Source organism: Diadema antillarum, unplaced genomic scaffold, assembly GCF_040938485.1.
Source record: "Diadema antillarum isolate AM-2024a unplaced genomic scaffold, OU_Dant_1.0 scf00000062, whole genome shotgun sequence".
Classification (NCBI taxonomy): domain Eukaryota; kingdom Metazoa; phylum Echinodermata; class Echinoidea; order Diadematoida; family Diadematidae; genus Diadema; species Diadema antillarum.
Window position 1 is genome coordinate 281,883 of NW_027270951.1, and position 18,765 is coordinate 300,647.

At 39.0% G+C, this 18,765-nt stretch overlaps 1 protein-coding gene across 1 annotated transcript in view; it reads left to right on the forward strand.

Annotated features, from left to right (window-relative positions):
• The window catches only part of LOC139716165 (uncharacterized), a 172,228-nt gene that overhangs the window by 847 nt on the left and 152,616 nt on the right, over positions 1–18,765 (forward strand). Inside the window, exons 2-3 of the mRNA XM_071627725.1 lie at positions 10,841–10,952; positions 12,597–12,690. Of these exons, the coding sequence (XP_071483826.1) occupies positions 10,887–10,952; positions 12,597–12,690 (160 nt within the window). The 5' untranslated portion in view covers positions 10,841–10,886. The remainder of the gene's footprint in view (positions 1–10,840; positions 10,953–12,596; positions 12,691–18,765) is intronic.

An 18,765-nucleotide genomic window follows, 5' to 3' on the forward strand; every position in this document is an offset into this window, starting at 1 on the left:
ACTTTGCGAGCATGCGCAGTTTTATGGCCTTATTTCCCGAGGGTAGCCTCTATTAGCACTGTCTTTTCCAGAAGGCTCTGCCATTATTATTCTGTGGCCACAGCATCGCCAAGTAGGCCGTAACCTTTAGTAGGTTGGGACGAACAATGTGGGTGAAAACATCTTGGCCGTCAAAAACGTAGTCACTGGGCAGGACTCGAATTCGGGATCTCGATATCTTCGAAGTCAAGACCATTTTCTTGGATCAAAACTTTATCCTCTGCTAGTGATTGGTTGCAAATGTTTCACGTGATTACCTGTATTTTCAACTCTTTCAGAATGATGGCATGATATTTGACACTACATGGTACAAAATTTGGAAAATGACGTCACTTCCAAAGTGCCCCCTGTATCCAATTTTGATAGTACATTATTATGTAGTTTTTACACCCCCCTCATGAAACAAAAATAAAAGAAAGAAATTGAACCCCCTTCAAAACAACGAAATGACGGTGAAGAAATCAGAGATTCCGGTGAATATATCCACACGTATATGTTTAAACTTGTCTGCTTGTGTGTGTGTGTGTGTGTGTGTGTGTGTGTGTGTGTTTCTTTTTTTTGGGGGGGGGGGGTAGCAGGAAGGGAAGGGATGAGGTGTTTTAACTTATATGATTTGACATATTATGTGGATACCTATCGCAACACTTAATGTCAGGTCAAAAATCTATTTCAGTTCTAAAAGTATATTATGTCACTACGTTTCGGTCTACCGAAATTGATAGTAGGATTCTTATGTTCAAGCACGTTTTCATTCCGGGCAATTTCTAGGAGACACGTTCTGTTTCGTTTCCGTTAACACACCGGTATGATGCATTTTTTTCATCCTGAAACATAAAACATATCTACTTTGAACGCTTTCTCTTAATTTTGTCGACTTCTTTTTTTAACAGACGCATATGTATATATACATAATAGATATGAGAGGAAACGATCACCAACTGAAATCTTGACTCGATAATCTGATTTCAGAAACTTCTACAAACTGTGAGAAAGCTACACATTGAACTTTGGGTGCTTTTCGAGTTTTCTACTGTCGTGACTGTAAAAAGTTTTCTATCAAGCTCCTTTATACGCCCGCTTGGCCACCTAACAATCTAGCAACAACTCGCAAGATTAATCAAATGCAACGCATGTATCAGTGAATGACTGAACCCTCGCTGGTTTGAAGAAAAAAATGGTGACAAAAACACTTTTTTACTCTGCGTAATTGACCATGGGCTCATAAAAATACGGTCTGTGTGAGTGTTCCCCCTCCCTCTCTCTCTCTCTCCCTTTCATTCTCTCACACACAACAACATATCAATATGATCTTAGTTCTTGATAGTCTCCATTCGGTGAGAGTAATTTCATGGATTTCAGGTAAATGTCATTTTGGAGGTGCATACCGATGTGTGTACCCGAGTGTAATGTGTCAGGTGTTGTGAGATACAAGAAAGTGAACATTATTGTTCAATGTAAAATTTTGCACCCAAGTGTTACTACCAAACGACATTACTTCATTCACTTTAGCGCTTTTCAGTCCTGGAGAAATTTAACATTCGTTTGTGCATTGATGACAACACAAAATGTAACATCGTGAACCAAAAACTTTGATACAGTGTAGTTGGCGGTGTTTGTTATACCTGTATATTCATCCATGGTCCCTGTGGTAGGGTCCATGATTCAACTTTATAGGTTTGTAAAAGTTTGTTAATTCGACATCACAAGCTTTAAACGATAGGTCCTATACAAGCTTTACACAATTATTAACAGGTCCTATACTTTTGCCTTAAATTTGGGACATGGATCTGTACACTCTGTCAATATCCTATAATCTTCGTATCTGGAAAGGATTTCTTATTGTCTCATTTGATGTGCTTACAAGGTTTTTGGTAAATTATTTAAAAACACACACACACACACGCGCGCGCGCGCACACACACACACACACAAGAAGCCTCGCACGTGTGTGTGTGTGTGTGTGTGTGTGTTTAAATCATTTACCAAAAACCTAAAACGTAACATACATCCAACAAACAGACATTTAACAAAGAGAGAGAGAAGGTTAAAAAACGTATCTAATGTGCATAGTTTTAATAATGTCTCCATTATGCTTCTGCTTTAGGAAAACCACGTGTCACCGTTGATGCGTGATTCTTCTGTATGAATATTGATGTGGGTGCCTTGGTCATTAATGGCGGATTTGTTTTTAACAAATTTGCAGGCTTGAAAGACATGAGAGCCATTTTACCGTCTGCCAATAACGGGGATCTTTTTTTTTTAAATCTCAGCAATGATTTATTTACCTGCCAAATGCGAATACCTCATTTACTTCTACTATAGGCGTGAAAAAGTCGCACAAACACGCTCCCACACTTACACGGAGCAACATTATTTTCTCTCGTTGCAATATACAGTATTTCGTTGTGTAAATCCTCCTTTACGTTCAGCAGAGAAGCATGCACCACCACATTTTTTTTTCCAAAATGTGTTTACAAACTTTGTTTACTGAAATGTTATCACGTGTAGCTGGAATTAGAGTCAAAGAACTATTACATCACGTCGTTCATTGGTCCGAATAGAAACGATTGGCTCATATTTGGATCGACCTAAGTTCCACCCGTGATCGAAATGAAGAGTTCATGTACATTTTATATCAGATTTCATATCAGTCACTCTGAAGTTTGTTTGTTTATTTGTTTGCTTATTTACCCCTCAGCACGAGGAATCATAATAATTATATTGTTGGTGCTAATACATGGTAGAAAAAAAGTGGCAAGTTTGCCGGGAAGGGAAACACTGACTCAATCTCTCTTATACGTAGATAATGAAGGATCTGTGTTCATCGATGGTGTAAAAGTCTAGAGAACAAAACATGGAAAAGTGGGAATATATCCCATTCTATTTCCCATTCTCTATATCTATCCATCTATCTCTCTCATACACAGACCACTACACAATCTTCCATGAAACAAATGACGCAAGCTCTTGTTCCTGCTACAAACAGGCCTGCTGTCGCACCTCACATGTCCCATTTTTAACTTTTTTTTTCGAACTTGTAATTTTGATCGGAGAAGTCAGTCGGTTGATTCACAGTAAGGAAACTGGCTTCTGACAATCCGTTACCCCTATCCAGACCAACAAAGTTAAAAAAAAGAAGAAACCGAATAACGAGAGAATAAAACACGACGACAAAAAGGCGCCCTATATTACACCCTTATGGATACACCCTTATCTGTAAACTAATCTCTATTCTCGAGCGTATAACTATGGAAACCGAGAGCAACATGGGTTTTGTACGGTTTAGTTCTCATGAAATAGACGTGGACGGGAGCAAAATACGTTGTGCCGTGACAATTGAACGAGAGAAAAAAAAAGAAGGTGACGAAATCGATCAATAATTCAGTAACTTTGGTTATTATCATAGTTAGTTCTTGTCCAATTTTATGCGATAAGTCAGCTCAGACGGGTGAGCCTGCGTGGAAGGCAACATACAGTACGGCGTACTTCGATATTTTTTTCTTCAAATGTATTATGTGTCGTCTAAGTTCACACATTTCTGTATAAAGTGGAAATGTATCATTTCCCTTGTCAAATATGTCAAGTTAACAGTTAAACTATTGATCTTTTGCATGACGGTTGATCAGTAACCCCCGTTATGAAATACTGAATAGGATTGATTTGACAGGATTGAAATATTTGGAGTTAAGTTTCCATTTTATGTGAGATTTTCTTATTTATGTAGAATCACAATTTACAATGAATATCGTGCTTCAGAGCTCACATATACCACTGGTCAATGTGATATCATGCCTTTAAAGGTACTGTTTACCACTGGGAGAAGCAATTTTTACATGTTTTAGATATCACATTTGATGCATATGTGTATAGGTCACATGTGTATAGGTCAGTTGTATCACAAAACTACGGAAGCTTTAAAGTGCCATTCGACTTGGAGACTTGGCGAGATAATCTATCTTGTCAAGTCAACATAATAGCTCTATCATGTCGACTTATCAACTTTATAAGTTGACATGGAGACAAAAATTATCATGTCAAGTCGACATCTAAAAAGTTACATGTCGTCATGGTGAGATAAGGTGTCTTGCCATGTCAACGTCGAAAAAAGTTACATGTCGTCATAGTGACATAATGTATCTTGCCAAGTCGACATCTAAAAAGTTACATGTCATCATGGTGCATAAGGTATCTTGCCAAGTCGACATCTGAACAAGTTACATGTCGTCATGCCTACATAACGTATCTTGCCAAGTCGACATCTGAAAAGTTACATGTCATCATGGCGACATAAGTTATCTATCCAAGCTGATATCTAAAAAGTTACATGTCGTCATGATGACATAAGGTATCTTGCCAAGTCGACATCTAAAAAGTTACATGTCATCATGGCGACATAAGTTATCTATCCAAGCTGATATCTAAAAGGTTACATGTCGTCATGATGACATAAGGTATCTTGCCAAGTCGACATCTAAAAAGTTACATGTCGTCATGGTGACATAAGGTATCTTGCCAAGTTGACTTACAAAAAATTACATGTCGTTATGGTGCATGGGTCATCAAGTCTCCATTGCATTCTCTGTACATAAGAATTTCCCATTTTCTAAATTTTCTTGAAAGCTACATTTTTTCTACCCTATACTCTAAGGATTTGTTTGACAAAGAGTGACAACTGTTCTAAATATACTCAGAGTTTAAGATGTGAAAATACATACTCTGGAAAATGAGAAATTTTGTGTAAAATGTGAATGGAGAACTACTCCTAAAAATACTGTGATTTCATCAGCATTGCCATTTTGCATAACTGACAATGAAGTACAGTTGTACTAGATAATGTTAATGATTGTAGTTTCCTTATTCACTCATGATTGGATCAATTATTGTTATTTTTTAATTCGTCTTCCATACAGTGTGTTCCTAAAAAGGAAAGGCAAGTTCAAAAGTCAACTGAACAATACATAGTTTTTTTTTCTTGTAATTTGTATAATCGAATAAAAAGTAGCTCTCCAGCTTTAATTTGACACCTTGCTTGCGTCAACGTTGACATGAGTTAGAGAATAAGGGTTCTTTGAAACTTGGAAAAAGTAGATGTTGTATCATTTTTCTTCAAAGAAACCTTACTCGATCTGTAACAAAACCCATGGCAATGTTGACGCAAGCAAGGTGTCAAATTTAAGTTAATGAGCTACTTTTTAATTCAGCACACAAATTACAAAAAAAAACCAACTATGCATTTGTGATATAATTTACCTTTGAGGTTTGGTGTCCCTTTTTTTAGAAACACACTGTAGAAACACAGGACTGACTTGGGTGGAATTCCTCTTTTTATCGAGGACTGCCACATAGGCATGAATTGGGAGATCATTATGCATTAATGCACCCCTTTCAGACACAAACTAAGGGTCTAAGGTAGCTAATAATACAAACTGCGAACAGACTGTATTTTCTGCTTGCAAAATGGGCAATCTCTTCCTTCATTCTCTTCAAAGAATGTGCTGCATGGAAGGCAGATTGTGTGCCCACATGGAATGAAAAAGCTGTCTTTCTTTCTATCACAGCATATCCCACACAATCCATGTGATTCTTGCTTGATCAGGACATATAAAAAGGGTGAGAGAAGATGAGGAGGAAGATGATAAAAATTAATACCATGGTGTATATTTTACCAAAAAATGAAATCAAAACCATCAAATATAACAAGTGAATGTGTGTGTGTGTGTGTTCGTCCATGCGTCCGTGCGTCTATCCGTGTGTGCTCAAATGTTAGAAAATGCTACTTCTCCGTCATTTCATGGCCGAGCTTGGTGAGGGCTTCGAAACTTGTACACGAAATAGTGAAATTCATTAATTATGCAAATTCATGCAAATTTATTCAGCTTGGATAGATAACTTATGTCACCATGATGACATGTAACTTTTCAGATGTCGACTTGGAAAGATACGTTATGTAGGCATGACGACATGTAACTTTTTAGATGTCGACTTGGCAAGATACATTATGTCACCATGACGACATGTAACTTTTTTCGATGTTGACTTGGCAAGATACCTTATCTCACCATGACGACATGTAACTTTTTAGATGTCGACTTGGCAAGATACATTATGTCACCATGATGACATGTAACTTTTTAGATGTCGACTTGGCAAGATACATTATCACACCATGACGACATGTAACTTTTTAGATGTCGACTTGGCAAGATACCTTATCTCACCAAGACGACATGTAACTTTTTAGATGTGACTTGTCAAGATATGTTATGTTGCCATGACGACATTTAAATGTTTAGAAATCGACTTGACTTGATAATTTTTGTCTCCATGTCAACTTATAAAGTTGATAAGTCGACATGATAGAGCTATTATGTTGACTTGACAAGATAGATTATCTCGCCAAGTCTCCAAGTCGAATGGCACTTTAAAGCTTCCGTACAAAACATCTTATCATGTAAAAATTTCGCAACATCTCCCATTGTAAAATATGCCCGAGGTCCAATGATAAAAGTTATGATAGTTGTGTTTTTATAGCACTATTATATTAAAACCCATATTATTGGTACATGTATTGCCATGAATTTCTAATTTCTAATTTTGATGGGAGCAATAGGTGCTTATTGATTATCATTGATGATATTGTCAGCAGCCAAAAGTAGCAGAAATGAAGAGAAAAAAAAAAGAGTCGTTGTTTGTTTGTCTATTCTTGTTAGCCGATGAAACCCGGAAGTGGCACGAGAAACGGAAAAATGCACGGGGGAGCCTTTTTTTTTTTTTTTTTTGCTGATCAGCTGATTCTAATTCTGAACCCTCCCATAAAAAAAAAAATATAGTTACGGGCCTGTAAGATTACAATCATCTCTTGGGAGGGGAGGGAGTAATGTGACAAAACTACTGGGGAAGGTTTTCTTGGTGAGGGACATAATGGAGATTGTTTCTTGGTTGGGTTGGGAGAGCTCCACTCCTCCCCCTCCCCTTCATAGAAACGGTGCAAAATCAAACCAATCCAAAAACGAACACAACACAGCGTAATCATATATTAATAGTATATAGATGTCATAGAGGTGTCACTTAGGAAAGAGGCAAAATTTTCTTGTGGGGCTTTTGCACGAATAAGAATCTTCTCCCGTCATACAGCCACGCCCCTCTTTCGCAGTCATTGCCTCCAGATCACAAGATCGAGTGGAAGATGGCACCGTGCAATGTCGTGTATGTTGTACAGTATGTGTGTTGTATTCTCACTTCTCTTTTCTCCAATGCGACCCTCCGACATTGTCCGACCCCTCCACTAGTTGTTCCGTCTGCTTACCTGGTTTTCATGCGTCCTCGAACAGCTAGCTACAAGCTACGCAAATCACTTGAATAGTCATGACGGGGGTGGGGGGGGGGGGGGTGGGGGTAGGCCATGGAGATGAAAAGAAAAAGAGAAATTTTCGTCACCTTTTCTGTATGAGTTGGCGATTGCATTGTCGAATCGCTAATTGTTGCTTTCCATCACGGAATGTGCATGCCTGCACGTGTCGTGTAGGATGTTTGTTCCGTCCTGAATAAAATACTTGGAGCAACACTAACCCCGTCGCGGGGCGCTGTAACAAGAGCAACACATGCATTTATATGGCGCTGTAGGAAACATAAAAAAAAGAACCTTTCGTCACGCTCAGATCTAAACATGATTATACTTGTTCAACAATGCGCACGCACTATAGTATAAAGCGCTAAGTGTCTGTTCATGAACCTCATGCACACACACACACGCATGCAGTGCACATACACACATAGTGCAGACAATACCACACATTCATCTAAACACAATCGCACGTACGCCACATACGCATATTCAAACAATACATATTTATCGAAGAGATTTAAAATCTCTTTTTACATGATAATACTGTACCATCTCTTTGAATGATACATAGAATTTTGTCACCATTACTCCATTCGTGTTTTTCAAAATGAAACAAGCAACAAACGAACAAAATGACTACACGCCTAGTATATCCGTCATAAATAGTAATGTTCACTGGCATAAGTAAAATTATAATTGACACAAGTAACATGATAATAGACATCAATGACATGATGACAATATAATAATCATGACTCTTGACAATTGGATATCTATCCGAAGCAATCCGAAGAATATATGCTTTGAACAAAAACTGCATAAAGAAATGATTCTATAGAAAGAGGACGCTGAGACACGAGAAAAGACGAGTTGTGTAGATAATAATTACTAGCCCAGAATATCAGCATGATTACAACTTTCACAAGGTAACTGCAATTTCCATTTCAAATGCCAACACTTTGTCACATTTTGCCATTCTATATCGAAATTGAAATGCAGAAATAAAAGCGAATAGAGCAGAAATTAATATAAAAGCAATCGAAACCAGAACTGACATAATAATCTACCCCAGCTGGGATGATACATGTACTAATGATGTTAGGATGAAACTTGTTTTGAGAAGGAACGCGACTGACAATGCTGTATATTCACAAGTAAATCATACATGGAGGTGAATGCAAAATTGAAAAAAGAAAAAAAATAAACGTATTAACGATCAGATTAGATAGTTCACAACAGAAAAGCGTACAAAGTGTCAGTACAAAAGAAATGACAGAGGTATAAGAAATTCAACTCATCAAGGGCTATGATAGAGCTGCTTCTGACGCTACGACCCCAGAGAATTCCTCGTTCGTGTGTTTTTTTAATATTTATAATGACTAAATGTCTGCTCTAAATCCTTGAATTCGTGTGTGTGAATTCTCTGCTCTCACCGTTCTAGCAAAGAATCAGTTCTGAAATGGAGTTAAAAATGTATGTAGGTCATCAAATCATGCAGGAACGCCAAAGTGACCGCGAAAGCGTTGAAGAGTGAAGGGAAGGATCGAGTGCGATAGATCAGAGGTAAAATAGCAAACATGAAAGAGACATGACTATTGTGTTGATTAACAATGGGAGTCAGTGCAAAGTCAATAGAATGTGTAAAAGAAATTCACACCCACCAGAAAGTTAAAAAAAAAGAAAGAAAAAGAACACACACACACACACACACACACACACACACACAAACGCGCGCCATATCATATCGCGGAAATCCCACCCTTTTAAAAACGTTTGCTACATTTCCACTTAGAGTAATCAGAGTGGAACCTGGGATTTACAAGTTTGTTTGTTTTTTCCGCTATTCTGTTTTCGATAAGAAATTATAAGAATCTACTCCGGGAGTTTTGCGCAAAATGACACACACTTATACACACGCAGAATCAATTAATTTGGAAGGTAATTATGAAACCTACACATCCATACATAGAGTATGAATGCATTTATTTCACATCTCCTCTACAATGTCACTTCAAAAAAGTTGCTGATTTTAAGAAATCAGTCCGATGCATACATACAGACATACATACATACACACACACACACAGACATGCACATACATAGAAACACGCATACACGTTCATATACTCCCAACTTCAAAAAGAAAAACGAACAAACGCACACACGCACACACACATTCGTTTTTATGCTTGTATATAGACGTTCTCGAAATAGAACTTACCCCGACAGACTGCGTTGTCCTTCCCAGAATTACGACTTCCGGTATAATTCTGTCAACCCTATTTAAGATACTAATAAGACGAGTGATGGCGACACCCAATATATGGGTTAGGTTTTGTAAAGTATTTCTGCAAACACTATCAGTGACTTTCGAGTGGCTATGAAAAAACACCTTAATTAATACTCTAATCATAAAAGCTAATTGTGCCCGGCGTTCCTGAAGTCGTAATTATCATAGACTTATGCCGATGCATGAAACTTTGCTTGAAATAGAATTAATCTAGTTCCTACTATTAGTTGATATAAAATCATATCTCGTATACGCTCGTTTGGGACAGCACAAGTTCACACATGATCCGAAAGTATACTCCTGATTCTTCTATTCGAACTAACAAGGAAAAAAATCTTGCTTCTGCACCTGAAATGAAAAGCTTTGCTTGCAGTGGAATCGTCACGTAGCAAAATTTATCTGCATTCATTGCTTTCAACTTGACAAAAACGACATAAGATAACATGCAATTAATGTTATTGCTACTCCTCTGTGCCGCATCCTTCGTTTTGAGAAACTTGGAGAAGATCGACGATTGATTGAATTTTTAATTTCGCACATTATCACTACGATGTTATTAGATTGTGATGATGGAGAGAAAATTGGAGCAATATGGAAAAAAAAAAACTATTTTGCCTGATGTACATGATTTGTTTCATAGGACAGGAACGTTTATTTTTCAGTAATAAAGAGAGAACATTCATGTCAGTAGCAATGCTGGCAAGAGTAGATCACAACCACGACAATTTTGTACTGTTGTGATAGTACATTGTTTTCATCATTATCATTATTGTTTTGATTAGCTATCCGTCTACTCTCAAAGATTTTGGGTTTCATGCGAATAGAGTAAAGAAAAGCATATGAATCTTGCAACACGATATATTTTCCCGCATTTTTAAAAAGCTGTTTTGTGGCTTGAAGCTATAGTTGGTGTATAAACTTCAATAAAAAAACGAGTACACAAACCTGTAAATTAACAGCTCTCTCGCGTCGTTCATAATTATATCGGTGACACACGCACGTGCACACATGCACACACATACGGAGCAACAGAGAGAGCAAGAGTGTGAAATGAGAGCATGACTCGAAAGTTTTCTTCGATTGATTATTAAACAGACTGTTGTTGTTAACAGTTTTAAATCATATTGTTGATTCATTTGATTTCTTTTCTCCTTTTATGAATACAGTTTTTCAACAGACGTGGGCGGGGTGTGATCCCCCTTATTGGTAACCATGGGCGTGGTCTCGCAGGTCGGGCTGCTACTATGGAAAAACTTGAAGCTCATGATCCGGAATCCGGTAAGTTATTATCATTATGATTGTATACCACATGACTTGTTTTCTTTACCATAATTGTTCTGGTAATTGTTTTCTCCGTGTATTGCAATTATTTCATGATAACAACGACGACAACAAAGAAGAAATAAGCACAAGGATGAATTTCGTAAATGGATTATATGACCCGCAATATGGCCCATTCTGTGCGGATTGTGTTTAAGATACACGGTCGGTTTATTCACGTAAATTACAACAGATCTGTTCCGTAATTACCAGATGAAAATAATTGAATTCATTGTTATGCGCCAATCGAATGTAGATGGTCTATATAGCTCACATGTAATTTCGCTAATTTTGTGAGTAAATGAATTGCACCATTCCAACCGGTCAATCGAGGATCGAGTGGGTTTCTAATTATCTTGTCCTTCACTGGATGAATGCATGGAAGTGATTGACATACACTGATAACTTTTGAATATTTTTTTTCCACTGAACATTTACTTAATGCCAAAATCTATGCCGAACCAAAACTATACTGTATAGAACCCAACTATCCAGGCATAGTGCCAGCATACAATGAAATCAAACTTTCGTATAAACTCAAGTTCCTATTTAAACAGAGCACAACGGGCACTCAATAAGTATTGCCCGGGCCCTCACCATGGACGCGGCCCCTATGGAGAGGGGCAAAAGGTGTAGTGGGTACCCAACTTTACCGTGCTTTAAGGGTACATGGGCCTGGGTTATAGATTCGAACGCTGGAACTGTTCTAAACGAGCCTGAATAGAGATTTAATCCTTTCTGTGCCAGGGACTTTGGGCATTGCGTACTCTCTAAAAAAATCAAGTGAAAATATTCACTCTTAAAGGAGTGAATACAAAAAAGAGTGAATTTAGAGTGAAATCGGAGTGAAAACGTTCATTTTCACTAGTTTTAGAGTGACCTCAGGGATCACTCCAAAATCTTCGAGTGATCCCTGAGGTCACTCCAAAATGAGTGAAAATGAACGTGTTCACTCAAAATTCACTCCGATTTTTACTCTAAATTCACTCTTTTTTGTATTCACTCCTTTAAGAGTGAATATTTTCACTCGATCTTTTTAGAGAGTATACTGCTATGGGGTTTCCTGTGTCAGTCAACACTCAAAGCACACAGGGGATAAGGAATAATTTACCATTTTGCAGATGAAACAAAAACCCGGCACTATTGTTTCTAATATGTGAGTTAGGGATCTATAGAAACAACCAATGTCAAAATTTGAACAAGTATTGTTAATTATACAAAATGTGAACAACAGTTTGTATAATACAAATGTTTCCAGACTAAGCCGTCTACAGTTATGGTTTAATGAGAAAATAGTGATATCTCCAACCATTTTTGGCTGTATTGCAAAAATCTTATATGGTAGGATGTTTTGTGATACAACTGACATACACATATGCATCAAAAGTGATATCTTGAACATCTTGTAAATCCCTGCTCTAAAATGTTGAGGACCTTTAAGCACAAGTTAGTGGCAACACACACATACACCCCCTGCAAGGAACAACCGTCATCATGATCTTGTCCGCTGTACTTGCAAGGACTATCAAAATGATGTCTTTATATTATTTCATTTTTTTAAATTTTTCCTTGCATTCGTTGTATCGTCTTTGATCTCAACAGCTTCTGGCAATCACTCAATTCTTCTGGCCAATTCTCATCTTCGTCGTCATCGCACTGGTTCGGAATAGGGTTCCGCCATCTCCGCAGAGTGAATGTGAGTTTTGACTTATTTTCTGCTATTTTTTTATATTCACTATCATAATCATATACTTAGAATTATTGTCGTTGTTTTTGTTGAATGGGTTTAACCACAATTCTGCAATTTGAATATATTAATAACAACATCAAGGAACGTCTGTAATCATGAAATCCGAACAATTTGTAGGCCAGAATGTTAACTCAGATGAACAGGTACAGGGTAAGAAAGCACACAAATATTTAAAAAAAGAATAGAACCGTGATAATAACAACCAATAAGTATACTTGGATAATTTAATTTTGTGGAAGATGACATATCTTCATTAGATGTGTACAGCTACAATGTTGTCTTGAAAATAATGAAAAAAAAGTGTCATGAAAACAATGAAAGGAAAAAATGACTGCTGCAATGAACATTGAAACGCTCCAATTACACCTGACCTTTTTGGGGAAACATTTTCCCAGTAAGCTTATTGGGGCATTATACAGTCAACAATATATATGCACATCTTCTTGTTTCTCAGATCACTTGATAGGGCGTATAGTACAGTCGCCGCAAGTTAAACATTGTTCTTTCCGCTTGACATGACGATGTGATCATGGACGAATTGTAGTGTGAATAGGGAACGTCATACGTGTATTTGGCAGTCGTTATTCGCCGTGCTTTTCTTTGGACTACTTAGTATAGGCCCTACACAATCAACATATTTGCATCTGAGCAACGGCGTAGCCAGGATTTCATCTTGGGGGGGGGGGGCGGTTAGTCTGCGAGGGAGCGAAGCGACCGAGCCCGAGCGAGCGGAGCGAGCGAGGGGGGGGGGGGGGGGGAGGGTGTGGGAGGGGGGTGTCCCCCCTCCCACGGTAAGAACTTTTTGCATTTTGATGTTGTAGATGGTGCATTTTGATGCATGTTTTTGCGCGTTTTATCGACGTGAAAGAGTCCCACTTGTTTATGGTAGCAGTTTATTTTGATGTAGATTATTATTGAACAATTTGCCTATAAAATGGTATAATTTAGATACACTTCTTGTATTGATTCTTTTCACTGAATATCATGAACGCGACTGAACCCGAGCGAGCGGAGCGAGCGAGGGGGTAGGGGAGGGTGTGGGAGGGGGGTGTCCCCCCTCCCACGGTAAGAACTTTTTGCATTTTGATGTTGTAAATGGTGCAATTTGATGCATGTTTTTGCGCGTTTTATCGACGTGAAACAGTCCCACTTGTTTATGGTAGCAGTTTATTTTGATGTAGATTATTATTGAACAATTGCCTATAAAATGATATGATTTAGATACACTTCTTGTATTAATTCTTTTCACTGAATATCATGAACGCGACTGAACCCGAGCGAGCGGAGCGAGCGAGGGGGTAGGGGAGGGTGTGGGAGGGGGTGTCTCCCTCCCACAGTAAGAACTTTTTGCATTTTGATGTTGCAAATGGTGCAATTTGATGCATGTTTTTGCGCGTTTTATCGACGTGAAACAGTCCCACTTGTTTATGGTAGCAGTTTATTTTGATGTAGATTATTATTGAACAATTGCCTATAAAATGGTATGATTTAGATACACTTCTTGTATTAATTCTTTTCACTGAATATCATGAACGCGACTGAACCCGAGCGAGCGGAGCGAGCGAGGGGGTAGGGGAGGGTGTGGGAGGGGGTGTCTCCCTCCCACAGTAAGAACTTTTTGCATTTTGATGTTGCAAATGGTGCAATTTGATGCATGTTTTTGCGCGTTTTATCGACGTGAAACAGTCCCACTTGTTTAAGGTAGCAGTATATTTTAGTGTAGATTATTATTGAACAATTTGCCTATAAAATGGTATAATTCATAGATACACTTCTTGTATTAATTCTTTTCACTGAATATCATGAACGCGACTGAACCCGAGCGAGCGGAGCGAGCGAGGGGGGAGGGGAGGGTGTGGGAGGGGGGTGTCCCCCCTCCCACGGTAAGAACTTTTTGCATTTTGATGTTGTAAATGGTGCAATTTGATGCATTTTTTTGCGCGTTTTATCGACGTGAAACAGTCCCACTTGTTTAAGGTAGCAGTATATTTTAGTGTAGATTATTATTGAACAATTTGCCTATAAAATGGTATAATTTATAGATACACTTCTTGTATTAATTCTTTTCACTAATGTCATGAACGCGACTGAACCCGAGCGAGCGGAGCGAGCGAGGGGGAGGGGAGGGTGTGGGAGGGGGGTGTCCCCCCTCCCACGGTAAGAACTTTTGCATTTTGATTTTGCAAATGATACAATTTGATGCATGTTTTTGCGTGTTTCATCGACGTGAAACAGTCCCACTTGTTTAAGGTAGCAGTATATTTTAGTGTAGATTATTATTGAACAATTTGCCTATAAAATGGTATAATTCAGATACACTTGTTGTATCAATTCTCTTCACTGAATATCATGAACGCGACTGAACCCGAGCGAGCGGAGCGAGCGAGGGGGTAGGGGAGGGTGTGGGAGGGGGTGTCCCCCCTCCCACGGCGATAACTTTTTGTATTTTGATGTTGCAAATGGTGCAATTTGGTGCACGTTTTTGCGTGTTTTAACGAGTTGAAACAGTCCCACTTGTTTAAGGTTGCAGTATATTTTAGTGTAGATTATTATTGAACCATTTGCCTATAAAATGGTATAATTTAGATACACTAGTCTTCTTGTATTAATTCTTACACTGAATATCATGAACGCTGTCTGTTCAGCAATCAAACAGAAAAAGCATGCACACGAGGGTTTAGATAGGGGCATATCCCCTCCCACACGAAGGTGATTTTGCGTTTTCAGACCTGAAATTCAGCGATCTGGTGCAAATTTTTGGTGCAATACTTTTTCATCGAAGTGTTAAAATCACGGAATTTAGCTCTTATTCCGAATGTGCACCATCTGTGCGTATGTATAAAGTCTAGTGAGGTATATAGAGCTTAGGGGAAGGGGGGTAACCCTTCCCGCTCGCGGAGCTTTTGCGTTTTTAGAATTGAAATAAAGCGATCTGGGTATAGCCACAGTCTACTTCTTTGCATGGCCGGGGGGGGGGGGGGGGGGGCGAGCAGGGAGAAGGCGTGGGCGAGTGTTATCTCCACCCTTCCCTTCCGATGGAGCTTTTATCTTTTTAAGGTTGAAATTGAGATATCTCGTATACGCATATTTGATGGAATCAACATTTGAGAAATCACACAAAAAAAAAAAAACACTGATTTTTTTTTTTTTTTGGGGGGGGGGCTGAGGGAGGAAAGGGTCGATTAAAAGGGGAAATTCCCCTTAAGATACATGAGGGAACCTTCAGTTTTCGGAATATAAGTGATAAGTCTTGTGCACTCAGAATTATTCAGAATTGTTTGTAGATCTAAAAAGTGTACTTGGCTAGGGAAAGAGGCACAGAGGGGGAGGGTTTGGGAGGGGGTACCCCCTCCCAAGCACGAGAGATTTTGCATATTTTGAATTGAAATTCAACGATCTGGTGCACACTTTGAGTGAAATATTAAAAGAATATATCTTATTTGATGAAAGGTTGCAAAGGAGACCCGCTTCATGTGCATGCATACAGTATACACGCATTTTTTTTTTTCCGCCTCCCAAATCCCCGGTCCAAATCTTAGGGGGGGCGACCGCCCCCATCGCCCCCCCCCCCCCTGGCTACGCCAGTGCATCTGAGGGACACTCCCAACCATTGCTGAAGTCACCGTGACAATGACAAAAGAATGTTTACAATGATCACTCACTTTCTGCTAGGAATATTTCGCTTTGCAGACGTCGAGAATGCATAGTTGTGAAGCGGCCCATGCGCCACATACACGTCCAGTTCAAGACTTTCTAACATAGCAAATATTTGACGCTCCCAAACCTCCACTCCACAGTCACCACATTGTAATATGTTTTAAGGTAATTCACAACTGGGTTTTGTGGACTCAGTGTGTAACCCGCAAAGAAGGAATGCTGTGTCCGTTCCATTATGCTTTCGGATTGTGCGAATTTGCGTCGTAGGTAAAGCAGGTATATAGGCCTACTAGTATATAGCTCACAATAGCCAGGGAAGTTCTTACAATAAGGACAAACTTTTTTTTTCTGTCGCACTCTCAATAATGGAACATTTTTTCACACACATAGTAGCAATGAAAATCGTAGTTGAAAAGCTATAAATTTTCTTGAACATGCAGAATTTGCCAAATTTGGTTGAAGTGGTGGCGGCCAAGTTTCCTCAAGTAGTCCCTTTTAAATTGTTATTTGAGTATAGTCTGTATCATAGCGTGGTTTCTTGTTAACCCCCGTACACCCATACGTCATATCCTTTGTCATAATGAGAAAGGGATAAGTAAATGCACTGCAAAATCTTCTCTGACAGCGTTTGCTATTAGTATAATCAGTGGCTGATTGGTGTGAGGATCTCACCAACTGGTCGACCGTGATCCGGTATCCATGCGGTATGGGTGTATCTTGTGCTATACACAGTGAGTCCTGCCTTGTCCTATAGTTATACAAGAGGGTCACATGAGGCACCTGATTTGTCCACACTGTTAATGGGTCGGAACAGGCACGAAAATCACACATGCAGCGCTGCTTGCGACGCCCTCCAGCTTTCGATTTAAATCTCAAGGGCTATTGACCTCCCCTTCCTCCATATCCGTGCTTATCATTCTGTGGTCGGATTCGAACAGGAGAGTTTGCCCCATAAGAAAACTATATTGTATTTCGGATGAAAGCATTTAATCTCAAGACAGCATGTCATGGAAGTCTTAGCTAAGTTAAAAAACAAGAAAGATGAGAAAGATTTTGACTGCGTCTGTGAAAAAAGGTCAGTGGGACATGCAATGTCTTATCTCATTAGCCGTCCCAAGTGGTCGGCGACTTGGAACACACTCATGACTGTGACCATTCTTGTGCAATTCTTCTAATTTTTTTCTTTTCATTTTGCCCTTCCTGCGTTTGAATGAACGGAAACGACTTTCGGTTTCGAAGAATAGTATGACGAATGTGTAAAGAACGTAGTATAATCATGGCTTATAATCCTGGACATAAGATAATTTGAACAGAGTTACCTGCAGCGGAGACGCGCATAAAATGGAGAAGAAAATAGATTTTATCTTCACTCTCTATACCGAATGGTGCGCTCGCGTCTTCCCGCCTTGACGTCAGAAATACTTTTCCTTTTTCTTATTTCTGTGGAATCCTTTTGATGACGATTCCTTTAATGCCTTTTCGTCCGTTCTTATTCATGTCCTCTATTCTTATCACTTTATATAAACCTTTCCGAAGAAGATCTGCTCGTCACGAACTAAATGGCGAGTTAGCCTGATGCGCATGATGTAATTTTCGTCTTTCTTCACATGGCGCTCATTTTGCTTTTACACGCTCCGCCGACAGGCTGACCAAGGTTATGTGGTCCTTTGCAAGCGATTATCAGACCGAACAAAACCTCACCACACTGAAGTTTTTATTTTGGGTCTGCGGATAATGAGAATCCTTTTGAATGAATTCTTCCTCGGATCCTGTTGTTCGCTATTACCATTACCCGTCCGGCACAGTTAGTAAGTTAACGCATTAGCAGGCAGATGCCGCATTATAAATCGGTCAGCTGCAATGTGCATTTTTATACCGAGGACGGGAGTTAGCGTAAGTGTGATGTAACAGGCGCGACTTGGAGGAGACTTACTTGATGCGTTTCGTTTCAGACTGAGCGATGCGCTCCCATGCCACATTTAAAAGATGTAATTCCAAAGTACTAGAAAGTGTTGCCACCTATCCTTGTAAAATTGTTTGGTAATTTTGGTAGAATAGGGAAAACACCACATCTGGCCGAACGTGTGCCGAATATGCCCATGATACTTTGATTATCGTCACTGTTTCGTAAAAAACATGAAACACTTCAAGAATTTGAACAATCCTCATTTCTTCAGATTTGATGAACATTCTTCAATTCTTCTTGCTTTGTGCTTTTCGTCTGGGAATGAGTGAATAATCAAGTAGGCCTATCATGTCTGTCACATGTTTGCTGATATTGATAGCTCTAGTCTTGTCTTTATCCCCTATACAATAAAACGGACTCGCAGCGTAACATCGTGATTATATTCCTGAGGAAAATTG